At 39.5% G+C, this 15,556-nt stretch overlaps 1 protein-coding gene across 5 annotated transcripts; it reads right to left on the minus strand.

Annotated features, from left to right (window-relative positions):
* Window positions 1–1,823: 1,823 nt before the first annotated feature.
* LOC124255388 (solute carrier family 25 member 45-like) lies at window positions 1,824–13,938 on the minus strand. Of its 5 annotated transcripts, none has more exons than XM_046689295.1 (6): window positions 13,921–13,938; window positions 8,230–8,363; window positions 6,700–6,743; window positions 5,189–5,272; window positions 4,353–4,608; window positions 1,824–2,513 (listed from the first exon to the last, which is right to left on the minus strand). In XM_046689295.1, exons 2-6 carry the CDS (start codon window positions 8,327–8,329, stop codon window positions 2,050–2,052), a joined length of 948 nt encoding a protein of 315 aa, XP_046545251.1. In that variant the 5' UTR covers window positions 8,330–8,363; window positions 13,921–13,938; the 3' UTR covers window positions 1,824–2,049. The 5 variants fall into 5 exon arrangements, with proteins under 5 accessions (XP_046545251.1, XP_046545250.1, XP_046545252.1 ...); XM_046689294.1 differs by lacking the exon at window positions 13,921–13,938 and adding an exon at window positions 12,164–12,249; XM_046689296.1 differs by lacking the exon at window positions 13,921–13,938 and adding an exon at window positions 11,189–11,239 and having other exon boundaries at window positions 4,353–4,500.
* Window positions 13,939–15,556: the final 1,618 nt, after the last annotated feature.

Raw genomic sequence — 15,556 nt, forward strand, 5'->3', positions numbered from 1 at the left:
CCACCCCGATAGAACACATTTGGAACATGCTTCAGGTTTCCATCTCACGTCGTCCAGTGTATCCAGGTTCTCTAGGAACTCGGAATTGATCTCCGCCATGGGTGGAACAATCTTCCCTTGGCGTCCATCCAGACTCTTACTGGAAGCATGACACGACGGTGCCAGATTGTTATCGCATCTCATGGATCCCACGCTACTGACAGTTGTTGCGTCATGAGTGGAACAATCTTCCCTTGGCGTCCATCCAGACTCTTACTGGAAGCATGAGACGACGGTGCCAGACTGTTATCGCATCTCATGGATCCCACGCTACTGACAGTTGTTGCGTCATGGGTGGAACAATCTTCCCTTGGCGTCCATCCAGACTCTTACTGGAAGCATGAGACGACGGTGCCAGACTGTTATCGCATCTCATGGATCCCACGCTACTGACAGTTGTTGTGTCATGGTCAATGGCTTGTTCTGTGATTTGGAGATTTGTTGGTTGCTGTCATGATCACCTGTGTTATGGCAGTCTCACCTCACCGGTCCATTACGTGTTAGTTTGGCGTCTTCATCAACACACGACAACAATTTCTTTTGAGTTAAACATTTATTTGCATGTTTTTGTCCATGGTTATTTGTATTTGTCAGTGAGATGTTCATTGTCATATTCGGAAATTGTTATCCTTAGCTAACTTTGAGTAGTATATTTTCATTTTCAGTTCATTGTAAAACCCCATGGAATATCGTCGATTGCTGAAAGGGATCTTCACTTGAATATATACGTTCCTTAAATGATGTAATTTACTTTCACCAAAGAACTGTTTTGAACAGAACGAAGTAGTGAAATATATGCTCCGTGCATCTCTAGTATGTATGATATTTGATAAAACATTGTTTGTTAACCACGTGGAAATCTGTAATTTAGTTAAAAGTATTGTAACACTTGTGTGTTACGTTTATGTAAAACACTTTAAAAAGATGATTTTTAACAGTGTTTGTTAATGTAATTATTGCCCAATATGAACGTTTACTTTAGTGAGCGATTTCAACTTTTCTCCCCGACTACTTTCACCCGCTTCTGATCAGCATCTTCAAGATCCAATTATCATACAGAACATAATGATCAACACCCAGAATATTGTGATCGACTTTTTATCAGGAAATGTATATGACCAACAAGTGAGTGAGTTTAGTTTTACGCCGCACTCAGCAATATTACAGCTATATGGCGGCGGTCTGTAAATAATCGAGTCTGGACCAGACAATCCAGTGACCAACAGCATGAGCATCGATCTACACAATTGGGAACAGATGACATGTGTCAACCAAGTCGGCGAACCTGACCCCCCGATCCGTTAGTCGCCTCTTACGACAAGCATGGGTTACTGAAGATCAATTCTAACCCGGATCTTCACGGGTTATGGCCAACAAGAACCTTTCAAGTAACATCAGTATCATCAGTAATGTGTTAAACTATGTTCAATATCTGAAGGAGGTGAGGTGAAATGGGGTTTAACGTCGTATACTTGAGAATATTTCGCTCATATGACAACGTGCATGCGTGTGTATGTGTATGTGCGGCTGCTTGTACTAGCCCAAACTGAAGCTGGTTTTATAGTGCTAGCCCACTGAGATACCATGCCACAGTTAAGCATGAATACCCCACTCAGACACAGTGTACTGACTCCGAGCCGACCAGTCCTTGTTGTACCCATTAATGCCGAGCGCCAGGCAGGGACCAACAAGTACCATATTTTAACGTCTTTTGGTTTGACGCGGCCGGGGATCGAACCCGCGACCTTCCGCTCTTCCGCCCAAAGCACATAAAAGATAGCACAAGATATTATGAGATTTTATTGAATCCATGTTCAATAAGAACACATAGGCACGATAAACGAAAATATGTTTCCTACAAGCACTACTACGATAATGAATCGAAGGTCTGGTTTTATTGAGATTTGATCGTTTCAGAAAATACAATTTTCATACAGGCTTGTGGGTAAATTCAGTGTTCTCAGGGCAGCGATTGAATTCGGTGCTTCGGGCAAGCTACAGCATCATAGCTCACAGGTACTGCTTGAACAATTTAAGACATTCAGAATACACCATCAAGATGACTGCATTCAACGTGAAGGACCGTAGATATATTACCACAGCACCTTTAAAAAATATCTTCCCTCCATCTGTTTTATAACTTTTTGTGGCACAATCCCACAATCCACTGTACAGGCGCCTCTCTGGGTCTGCTTGTATCCGGCTCTTGACTACATCAACAGGTAGAATACAGGACCAGCTGATTATACCACTGAGTCCTCCAGAGAAAAAGTTGATGACCTGAGATGGAACTGTGGGCATCACACTGGTGGTTGTGTGTGTCAGTAGTTCATAAGTCATCATGAAAATACCACTGACTGGGATGTCTCTCAAGGCCTGTGCACTTAATCCTCTGTATAAGCCTTGTATCCCTCGAAGACGGATAATATCCATAGCTGCTGTAGTGGGGCCACGGTTGAATTTTTTGTGTGCATCTGAAAATTACACATATAATAAGTGACCCCCTTGCATGTCATGTACAAAATCAATGACCCCCCCGCCCCTTCCCATAATTTCTAAGCATAATTTTAAATTGCTGAACCCCACCCCCCTAGTACGTGTGTACAAAACTGCTGACCCCCTAGCTCCCCAGAACAAAATGGGTCACCCCCCTTAAAATCATCATCACCTCCCCCTAGCCATAAATTATGAACGGTCCCTAAACTGATATTACTAAAACGAGAACAGTTACATTCGTGACGTGGGCGAGTGACGTATTTAGAGCAACAAATCTGATGTGCTTTTTAGATTCAGGAGCATGGTTAAGAAGAAATCATTTGTGTGAATAAGCATGTGACACATCAGCTTAGACATTAACATTTTGTGGCCAAGATGATGTGCCAAGTGCCAGTAAATGCAGTTTATAAGAATTCAGGAGCATATTCGTTGTCTAAAGGCCAATATCTAAGATGATCTGTTCAGTACTCATACGAAATCCCAATAGACTTTGGGCACATATGTCCCTAAATATGTTTCAGCTTGCAATATGGTTGAAGTAAAAAGGTGCAATCAAGGTGGAAGTACTTGAAATGTTAAATATGATTACACAAATACAAACATTCTTAACATTTTGTAGCAGGGCGTGGAGTCATCCCACAGATGACATCCTTACCTTGTCAGCTTGCCGAAGAGGTTAACCTTTTTGGTCATGTGGACGACTTCTGATCAGAAGGTTCGTGGTTCGAATCCCAGCACGGACTAGGAAATTTTATGGCCGCTACAATTTTGATAAACGTGCCATGTAGCCATACATATGTTTTTCAAAATGGCTGTCACGGTGGCCATATTGAAAATCGTATTTCTGGGACCAAGCATTAGTCAAAGGTATTCCAGAGAGGAGGTACACTCATTTGACATTCAGTTGGTGTTTTTCTAAACATATATGTTGCCATATATATATATGCATTATGGTCGGCGAGTGGGGTTTTACAATTTTAACAGGTCTCATTTTATTAAAATCAAATTTCTGAGGCATGTGTCTGCGCGTCAACAGACAAGATCCATTCAATAAAGGGGCAGTGGGATAGCCTAGCGGTTAAAGCGTTCGCTCCGAAGACCTGGGTTCGATTCCCAACATTGATACAATGTGTGAAGCACATTTCCTGTGTCCACAGCCATGGTATTGCTGGAATATCGCTAAAAGCCACGTAAAACTTTACTCATTAACTCATTCCACGCAATAAAATATGTAAAAAATACATCATCCAGATTTGATTTTTTCAGCTTTGATTCTTTTAATCTAAACGTTGTCCGATTAACGTTTCCGGTACTGTGATTAGGTCCAGCTTGGTCGTCGTAGGACACACAACCCACACCATCACTGAGCCACCGCCAAAGGGGACCGGTGGTTCAATCATTTCCAGGTTATAAGCTTCATTGCGGCGGCGCCAGACACGGCTGCGGCCGTCAGTGACGTGCAAAAGGTAACGACTTTCGTCCGACCAGTGGACTCTGCGCCAGTATCGGAGATTGTGGTTTTGCCTTAACCTGCACCACGCCAGGCGTTCTTGCATGTGTCTGTCAGTGAGAAATGGACGTCTGACTGGTCTACGTGCACGCAATCCTGCAGCTCTTAACCTCTTTCGGACGGTATTCGTGGACAGTCTGACGCCCACTCGCCATTGTCTACGGAGGTCTTCAGCATGGGTCATTGGATTGCGTCTGGCTAAGCGAATTAAGGCCCTGTCGTCACGAGCACTAGTTTTTTCTTGGACGTCCAGGTCTGGGTTGGTCTTTGATTCTTTTTACTATATATACCACCTAAGTAGCCCCACCTAGCTTGTCACCCTGGGGTATCTGAGACTGCAGGACGATCTTCAGTGTGTCTACCGGGCATGACAAGGGCAGTTGAGCAGCACCAGCAACACAACCTGCAGCTAAGACTGTCGAATAGTAGGTGGCGCTGCGCTGTGAAGACTCCCTCTGGTGACCAAGAAGAGACAGAGTTGTCCCATATGCGCCAAAGAAGATGGACGTGAGGGCGACACTTGACATCAGGGGCCATGACAAACCACGGAAAAAACCATTTGACTGAAATGAAGTGTTTATAATTAATATATGGTATGATAAAGGGTAGTCCCTACTGACCAAAGTGAGGGGTGAGTTTAACCATTTTCCACCATGTGAACTCAATCAATGGACTCCAACATCGTATGTGTGTGGGGAATCAAACTCAGCTTTCATGTGTTAACACGTCAACCTCTTGCCTTCCCCTACTCCCCTTAAACCGGGAGAGAGTGAGTAACTTTAGTTTTACGCCGCTTTCAGCAATATTCCAGCAATATCGGGGCGGGGACACCAGAAATGGGCTTGACACATTGTGCCCATGTTGGGAATCGAACCCGGGTCTTCGGTGTGGCGAGAAACGCTTTAACCGCAAAGCTATCCCATCGCCCTTTTAAACAGGAAACGCGAACAGTGATGATATAATGACTGTGTAATGATATCAATCTTATGCATATTGATGTAAATCAGAAACTCAGATCATAATATAACAGAAGAATTTGGACATAGCCCTGGCTATTTTATCAAAGAAACAAACCAGTATTTCTGGCACCAACCGATATCTATGTTGTGATGTAAGTATCATGTCATAGGTTGTTCTTATTACCAGTGTTGTTTGTGTGTGGAGATTCTTGACACAGTCCAGGATGTTGTTGTAGCGGTTCCCGCCTCCCTGTATCTGCAGCAGCACCTAAATACAGAACATATAGTCCCATTTAGTCCCATTTCTGGCAGTCCCATTTCTGACAGTGAGATTATCATACCTTTTAATTGGTCTAGCGCGTTGTCCCATTTCTGGCGGTGCGGTTTCCGTAAGTCCCATTTCTGGCAGTATGCTGTTCACACCGCTTAACTGATAGGTAATAAATTGCTAATTGGACTTGAGTAGGCTAATTAATTCGGTTGACTCAATCCCTGATCCAGGGAACTGAACCATTCTTGATTTCCTTCCTGCGTGTATATCTGTAACCATCCAGAATCAAATCCCCACCTACTTCCATCTAAAATTTCACCTCTCTCTGCCATCATAATGCTTATGTGTGACCAAAGTACTGACTAACAAGTATTTATGCCAGTCATATTTCCTTCTCTCAATGTACCAACAATGGAAAGCGCCTTCAGACACAATAGAACAATGGAAAGCGCCTACAGATAGAACATAATACAATGGGATGCATAAACAGACCGATCACAATACAACAATGAAAAGTACCTACAGAGAGAACATAATACAATGGGATGCATAAACAGACAGGAACACAATACAACAATGGAAAGCGCCTACAGATAGAACATAATACAATGGGATGTATAAACTCAGAACACAATACAAATATGGTTAGTACGTGCAGACATAGAGGTGAGGAGGAATTGGGTTTAACGTCGTGCTTTAGAATATTTGAGAATATGCGTGTGTATGTGTATGGTCGATTGCTTGTACTAGCCCAGACTGAAGCTGGTTTTATAGTGCTAGCCCACTGAGATACCATGCCGCAGTGAAGCATGAATACCCCACTCAGACACATTATACTGACTCCGAGCCGACCAGTCCTTGCTGTACTCATTAATGCCGAGCGCCAGGCAGGGACCAACAAGTACCATATTTTAACGTCTTTTGATATGGCGCGGTCGGGAATGGAACCCGCGACCTTCCGCTCTCCGGGCAGACGGTCTAACCACTACACCACGGAGGCGGTCTGCAGACATTGAACAAAATACAAGAGAACAAAGTCATCGATATCCCCTGCAATGGTAATTGCTGGTCTCGAAAACGTCATCTAGTTATATTAAATGTATGTACTTTTCTTCCAAAATAATTTTGTAAATAAAAACTTTAGAAAACATTATTGTTTACAAACCTCACTATTTCCGAATCACATTTTGAATCTTCATTAATTATATTCATTCAGTTAATGTACTGGTTTTAGATAAATTGTATTATAACTTTTGTGATATCTTTCACTGTACCAATGTCACTCCTTTAATAGGGGATGTGGGGTAGCCTCGTAGTCAACGCGTCCGCTCGTCCTATTTCTGGTGTCCCCCGGCGAGATATTGCTGGAATATTGCTAAAAGTGGCCTAAACCTAAACTCACTCACTCATTATATGAGAATTACCTTAACTGTGTCGAAGGGATAGCCAACTACCATTCCAGCACCACCTGAGAACACAATGCAATATTAAACAAGAATTACTTTTACCAGGATGCTTTACAAAAGACTATAAACAGCAGTTATGCACAACGTACAACCATATGTAGAGCTAACATTCGGATTCAGGGCAGTTTATCCCGTTTGAAGTTTGCTGAGAACATAATATGTTAAATGCTGGACAGTACAATATATGTAAATTTAGAGGCGAGTCATGTTACTCAGATTATTATTCATACAAATCGCAATTTCTGTTCGGATTGGCAGGGCAACTAGAAGTAAAAACAAGGTAATTTGGTCCAGGCGCTTAACATGTATGCTTCAGGTATATCAATGATATGATATCGTTCAATAATTGTTAAAAGACACATTCCTTCCACTGATTTAGAATAGTGAGACCGCCACGTTGATTTCATATTATAACATATACATGTGGGCTGAGAGCGGCAAAAACACTGAACAAGTCTGTATGACAAGAGGACTGATTTCAACTTTCTCCTGATGTCGAGACCCGTGAAGATCCGGGTTAGAATATTGGTCTTCAGTAACCAATGCTTGTCGTAAGGGGCGACTAACGGGATCGGGTGGTCAGACTCGCTGACTTGGTTGTCATCGGTTCCCAATTACGCAGATCGATGCTCAGCAGATGCTGTTGATCCCTGGATTGTCTAGTCCAGACTCGATTATTTACAGACCGCCGCCATATAGCTGGAATATTGCTGAGTGCGGCGTAAAACTAAACTCACTCACTCACTCACTCCTGATGTCGAGCAGTTTTCGTGACTTTCATGTTTACGTCGAACCTCCTGAGGTAGAGTCGGGCACACTTTTTGTCAAGATTTCAAAGAGCATCAAATGACTTGATCAAAAGATGTACAATCAAGGTTACAACATTCTAGGTCTCATTAAAGCTTCAACAGGAAGGAAAATCATATATATGGTTTTAAGGATTTGTCACTTTCATTTACTACCAATCATGTGAATCAAATCAGATGGAAGTTGCAGTTTGTTAGGAAAGAAAACGTAAAAGAAAAAACTACTCACTTCTCTTAAATATTTGGATGAAAATCTTACAATTTGTTTATTGGTGTGGCCTTATCCAATCAAACTACACTGATAGTAGTGCATTACCTGTTTGCTTTCAATTGATTAGATAACCAATGCTTGTCGTAAGAGGCGACTAATGGGATCGGGTGGTCAGGCTCCTTTACGTGGTTCCAAATTGTGTAGATCGATGCTCATGCTGTTGACCACTGGATTGTCTGATTGACTCGATTATTTACAGACCGCCGCCATATAGCTGGAATATTGCTGAGTGCGACGTAAAACTAAACTCACTCGCTCACTTTAGTATTCAAAATATTGATAATTGAATCCTGACATCACCAAGGGACAAAACTCAGTTCAGCAAATTGTGGCTATGTATACCCTTAATCAAGCACGCCCCTTTTACTCTTACGCCACCAGTGCCCCCTGTTGGTAGAGAACAGTGAGTACCTCCAATGGCTCCTGCTATGTAGTCATGGAGGACTGTCTGGTCCTTCAACACGGCCTTCCTCTCCAGCCATTGGTCATCTCCTAACTGACAGTCCGCCATTAGATCATCCAGGACAGCATATCCTCAGAATATCCTGCAGAAAAAATCAAAGATGAGTGGTCAGTAACTGAGACCATCGAAATACTGTACTATACTGGGATATTGTCTGACTAATGGTTTTGTATACAGTTCCATACATATGTGATATTGTCTGAATCATGTACTACACACGTGTGACATTATCTGAATTTGTGGTGATCCGATTGAAATAATCGAAGATTGGTCGCAGTGACTAAACGACCAAGCAATCGATCATGTTTTCTCATAATCGAACACAAACAATTCTGGAACACTTTTTGCATTAACAATATTTTTCACATGTTTTTTCCTTATTTTTTGTGTGCATTAACAAATTTCATAAAAATGACGCTAACCAATTATTTTCGATGATTGGTCGGTGGTAATGAACCAATCATCAATTATGAGATTTTAACCAATTCCCAACACTATTCTGAATCATGTACTATACATATGTGATATTGTCTGAATCATGTACTATACATATGTGATATTGTCTGAATCATGTACTATACATATGTGATATTGTCTGAATCATGTACTATACATATGTGATATTGTCAGAATAGGGTACTATACATGTGTGATATTGTCTGAATCATGTACTATACATGTGTGATATTGTCTGAATCATGTACTATACATATGTGATATTGTCAGAATAGGGTACTATACATGTGTGATATTGTCAGAATAGGGTACTATACATGTGTGATATTGTCTGAATCATGTACTATACATGTGTGATATTGTCAGAATAGGGTACTATACATGTGTGACATTGTCTGAATCCTGTACTTCATGTGTGTGATATTATCTGAATCATGTACTACACATGTGTGATATTGTCTGAATCATGTACTATACATGTGTGATATTGTCTGAATAGGGTACTACATATATGTGATATTGTCAGAATAGGGTACTATACATGAGTGATATTGTCTGATCATGTACTACACACGTGTGACATTATCTGAATCTGTGGTGATCCGATTGAAATAATCGAAGATTGGTCGCAGTGACTAAACGATCTAGCAATCGATCATGTTTTCTCATAATCGAACACAAACAATTCGGGAACACTTTTTGCATTAACAATATTTTTCACATGTTTTTTCCTTATTTTTTGTGTGCATTAACAAATTTCATAAAAATGACGCTAACCAATAATTTTCGATGATTGATCGGTGGTAATGAACCAATCATCAATTATGAGATTTTAACCAATTCCCAACACTATTCTGAATCATGTACTATACATATGTGATATTGTCTGAATCATGTACTATACATATGTGATATTGTCTGATATCATGTACTATACATATGTGATATTGTCTGAATCATGTACTATACATATGTGATATTGTCAGAATAGGGTACTATACATGTGTGATATTGTCAGAATAGGGTACTATACATGTGTGATATTGTCTGAATCATGTACTTCATGTGTGTGATATTGTCTGAATCATGTACTATACATATGTGATATTATCTGAATCATGTACTATACATATGTGATATTGTCTACATCATGTACTATACATGTGTGATATTGTCTGAATAGGGTACTACATATATGTGATATTGTCAGAATAAGGTACTATACATGAGTGATATTGTCTGAATCATGTACTACATATAAGTGATATTGTCAGAATAGGGTACTATACATGTGTGATATTGTCTGAATCATGTACTATACATATGTGATATTGTCTGAATCATGTACTATACATATGTGATATTGTCTGAATCATGTACTATACATATGTGATATTGTCTGAATCATGTACTATACATATGTGATATTGTCTGAATCATGTACTATACATATGTGATATTGTCTGAATCAAGTGTACTATACATATGTGATATTGTCTGAATCATGTACTATACATATGTGATATTGTCTGAATCATGTACTATACATATGTGATATTGTCAGAATAGGGTACTATACATATGTGATATTGTCTGAATCATGTACTATACATATGTGATATTGTCTGAATCATGTACTATACATATGTGATATTGTCTGAATCATGTACTATACATGTGTGATATTGTCTGAATCATGTACTATACATATGTGATATTGTCTGAATCATGTACTATACATATGTGATATTGTCTGAATCATGTACTATACATATGTGATATTGTCTGAATCATGTACTATACATATGTGATATTGTCTGAATCATGTACTATACATATGTGATATTATCTGAATCATGTACTATACATATGTGATATTGTCAGAATAGTGTACTATACATATGTGATATTGTCAGAATAGTGTACTATACATATGTGATATTGTCTGAATCAGTGTACTATACATATGTGATATTGTCTGAATCATGTACTATACATATGTGATATTGTCAGAATAGTGTACTATACATATGTGATATTGTCTGAATCATGTACTGTACATGTGTGATATTGTCTGAATCATGTACTTCACGTGTGATATTGTCTGAATCATGTATAGTGCATTTGTGATATTGTCTGAATCATGTACTATATATAAAATGTGATATTGTTTTAGTCATGTACTACACATACATGTATATGGTATTGCCTGAAATATATATCGTCAAATGTAATTTGATAAGGACAATGTCAAAAAACCAGAACTGTTATATTGATAGAATTATTCAACACAATGAATTGTAGGTATTACCAGTCGACTTTGTACATATTGTGGTGTGTGGTACATTACGCATACATGTATCTTGCGAGCACATGTAAGTTGGTATATTCTGCAAATTCTTCACAAGAACTATGAGACTTTCTCTTACCGTGAGCACGTGTGACCATTACCTTATGGTGTAATCCGTTCAATTTGACAGTGTACCGTGTTGACTGACGTTTGATTTTTCACGCACATTGACAATGCACGTGATTGTCACAACTTACACGTGCATTCTGTTTTTCATTTCCTCTCTATTGCATTTGCGTGCAGTCTCACCAAAATTGCTGTTAAAATTATAAAACTTTATTACGGTTGTATTTGCGCTGTACCAGTTATCGAAAATGTGACTTACATGATTCGGTCAAAATACTGAATCTTTATTGAATGTTTTATAAATAAACAAGGTCATTATTCTCAATATCTATTATGTTTCTGTTTTCAGGGTGTGGACAAATAGAAACTTTACCAATCTGAAACATTGCTACTTCTGGCAAATTGTCTGTTCATGAATTTGTAAAGTGATATAAAGCAACCTGCTATATACAAATATGGTGCTTTAAAAGACTTAGCATTGAACATGGCTCATATGTCGTCGTGCATGCGTGTGTATGTGTACAAACGTGCTTCTGTTAAAACAACACGCCCGGTACTGTGTAAATCAAAGGAAATACGTTCCTTCCAATTTATCTTGGTCCCACGGGGCATAAGATGGATTAATTGTGATATATATATGACACAGAAAATATTGTACCATCTTAAAACGCGTTACTTGTTAACGTAAATATGTATTGTATTTAAATTTAACTTCCATAAAAGCGGCACAAGCCTTTCCCTGCATGCATAAACGTTCGACACATGTCTTGTGATGGCAATGTTTTGAATTTCTTGGCCTCGGTGGCTAAGATTCGTTTAAATATCTCGCAGATTAGGACCCTTTTATACATAAACATCACTGAATGTTTTAAGAATAATTCTGCAGACGCTACACTGTAAATGCGATAATAAATGCAGACACATATAGTAGCCATCACTTAAGCGTTTCCGTGTGCCTTTAATGGACGCAAGGAGATACGACACCATTATGTGAAACAAAAAATACTCACAAATTTTCAGTACCACAAACGTTCACGGCCATTCAGGTATAAAACCGAATTTAAATGTATGGACAGCATTTATAACCTGTTGGCTGCAGCTGATATTGATATACATACCCCATTAACACAGCTGCTGATCTGAAGATAACAGCATTACACGCAAACATGCACATTCGGTGAGGTCACCATATAGTCAACACATACAAGCTAAGGAACCACTGGTATTTTGCGTGAACTGATGAGGTTAAAACATTCGCTTTTTAGCCGGAGATCCAGGTTCGATTCTCGGCATGGGTATCATATCACCGTACTGTCTTTGGTATAATGGTAAGTGCGTCGTAAAACCTAAGGGAATGAATATTGTTTTATGCCGCTTTAAGCCATGTGTCAGTATAATGGTGAGGGAGACCAGAAAAGGGATTTACAAATCGCACCCATGTGGGGCATTACCCCGTGTCTTTGGAGTCACGAGCGGATGCTTTAACCACTAGGCTACCCGACCGCCCCCCGTAAAACACAAACGTGTTTGGCGTATCAATTCTGAGGTATTGTGGAATGGGGTTTAACGTCGCGATTATTTTTATATACCTAAAATACGTCTGTGTGTCTGTGTGTGTAGTTGTCTGTCCGTCCGCGTGTGTGTCTCTCTCCGTCTGTCTGTCTCTCCGTCTGTCTATCTCGGTGTGTCTGTCTGCGTGTGTGTGTGCGTTTATCTTAAACTCTTTGCGTGACTTAGAACGAGTATTGCAAATGTTTTGATGTACAGAAAACGTTCATTTCTGTTACCTCGTCAAATTTTATATGGTATCAACTTGTGCTGGAATTCTGAAAACATTAATACTATCTTTCAGTATGTATAAATTACTTGTAATAATAATAATAGCAATGAAACAAGAGTCTAGGCTGTCTAAAATATAGTAATAGAGATAAACTACATGGCATCTGGTGTTCAATCTGCAAGAGAGATCTCACAAAGTCGCCCTGGAGAGAATTTTAAACAAATAATTATTCTTATTTATTTTTCTTAAACTATTTACTTAACACAGATGATACAAAAGACTGAAGAAAAATACCAATTGTGACCCAGATGATGAATTTCACTGTTTGTCTACTTGTCATTTAATAAAAGAAAAGAACATAGGTATTATTTTATTAACGTGATTAAACTGAATTCACTTAATAAATTACTTTTGTTCATTTTCAGATCCTGAAACTGTAGTAATCTAGACTTCCCACCCATTTTAGACTTGCATGGGCTACATTGGGTATATTTGTGTCAGAATCTGTATGACAGGCTTATGATTAAACAGTTCCCAAATTACAACATATGTCGCCATTTATATGGAACTGTTGATACCTGTTCTGCACAGTGTCTTTACAATCAAAATGAAATAATAAACCATTAGTATGAAGATCGTTGGTTTTAGATTGGATTAACACGCTATATAAGGATAACAATTAACACGTGTTTACCAACAGATCCTGTGTTTTTCCCCAGTCACTCAAGCGTAAGTTGCCAAATTAGGTTGACAATGCAAACATATTACAATTATCCAAGGCGGAACTGGAACAACGACGGCCATTACAAAGTATTCAGAAGACCGTGTCTCATGCCTGTTTAAATATGTTAATAGTACTCATATTGTGATGTACATTTGTGATATATATGTAAAAAAACAACGCACACTTTTTTTGTAAGTGATGGGTCGGATGATGTTTTACGCAGCACACATGGACTATAGTGAGTATGGTTGTAAGCCACTTACAGCAATATCAAAGTGAGGACGCAAGGATAAAAAGGTGGGGCACCTGCCAGTATCAGTTAAGAAAAATGTCCCTAAGGCTATGAGAGAGTGCGTGCCGTGCGTGCGTGCGTGTCAAGCGTTCGTACAGAAAGTCGTGTTTCTCGTGGTTCGGTTTAAACACGACACATTTTACGAGTTATGTCTTCGTAATAGTATGATCTGTATCTCTTCATATCGCACGTTTAATCTGTGCACTTGAATTGTGCTCAGACTTTCTGGAAAGGGGCTTTGGCCAACTCATTCGTGACCAACTCGTGTTATTCCGGGACAAGCCGAATCATTCGTGACCAACTCGTGTTATTCCGGGACAAGCCGAATACCGTTCTTGAAGGTTACGGAAAGGGGCGAGTGGTGACGAATGTGGCCAGCTGTGTAGCGACTACTTTCGTGCCAATAATCGCAGAAAATAGTTTTCACGGGCATAAAAATTTGTTTTTGTTTAGTGTAAATATATAATTTGTCTCTGTCGCTATAATTAGCTGATTACACACATAGAAGGACATGCTTTGGGGATGTTACAATGTGGTATTGGGGCGGGAGGAATATAGTCTTTCGACATAATTCGTTATCTGTTTAATATAAGGTTTTCATATCATTTCAACACTCCGATTCCCAGATGGGACTCAGTTAAACAAAAGTACTTGATTTCTGTACTGAGAAAGAGAAATCCCAAATATAAAATATGTAACAAATATTGAACATTATATATTCCTCTGTTGACCCTTTTGTTCGTAAGCCTTGAAATTTCTGAACTGGCAACAGTTTATCTGGCCTTATGACTTTGCAAAGCGGTAGCCCGGTTGTGTGACTGGAATTTCATATGCCGCTGTCAATGTTAGTAGCCTACTATCCGCTAAATCTAATATCTTTAGGCCTATTATCTAGGCTATGTAGTCTTCTATTTGTTCACACCATGGATAGCACTGAAGTCTTCTCCAATGAGAATAGACCCATGAAGATCCCGGTTAGAATATTGATCTTCAACAACCCATCTTTGTCGTAAGAGGCGACTAACGGGATGGGGTGGTCAGGCTCGCTGACTTGGTTGATTTGGTTGACACATGTCATCGTAGTTCGAGGCTCGTGATGTTGATCACTACTACAGTAGGCTGTCTGTACCAGTCTCGAAAATTTACATACCGCCGCCATATATAGCTGAAATATTGCTGAGCGTGGCGTTAAACAACAAACAAAGAATCGATGGATAATATGTATATCTGTGTCAAACATCTTAATTACACCAGATAAAAAGTTACAAATTAAGGTCCTGCCATATTTTGCGTTTCTGTTACAATAATCGTTCGTTACCAACTCAAAGAGTCTACGGGCGGTGGGTAGCCTAATGGTTAAAGCGTTGGCTCGACACGCTGAAGACCGGGTTCGAAAATGGGTCAAGCCTATTTCTGGTGTCCCCGCCGTGACTGGAATATTGCTAAAATATTGCTATTGCACATATACACTACTGGCCAACTTGTCATAAAATTTACAATATTTCCAAATCAATCCACGTTACGACTGGCACCACAGAGGCGGATCCAGGAATTTTCAACGGGGGTGGGGGTGGGGTGTTCAGGGGTGTTCGAACTCCGCCAATGCA

This window comes from Haliotis rubra, unplaced genomic scaffold, assembly GCF_003918875.1.
Source record: "Haliotis rubra isolate DU_JTF1 unplaced genomic scaffold, ASM391887v1 Scf6, whole genome shotgun sequence".
NCBI lineage: Eukaryota > Metazoa > Mollusca > Gastropoda > Lepetellida > Haliotidae > Haliotis > Haliotis rubra.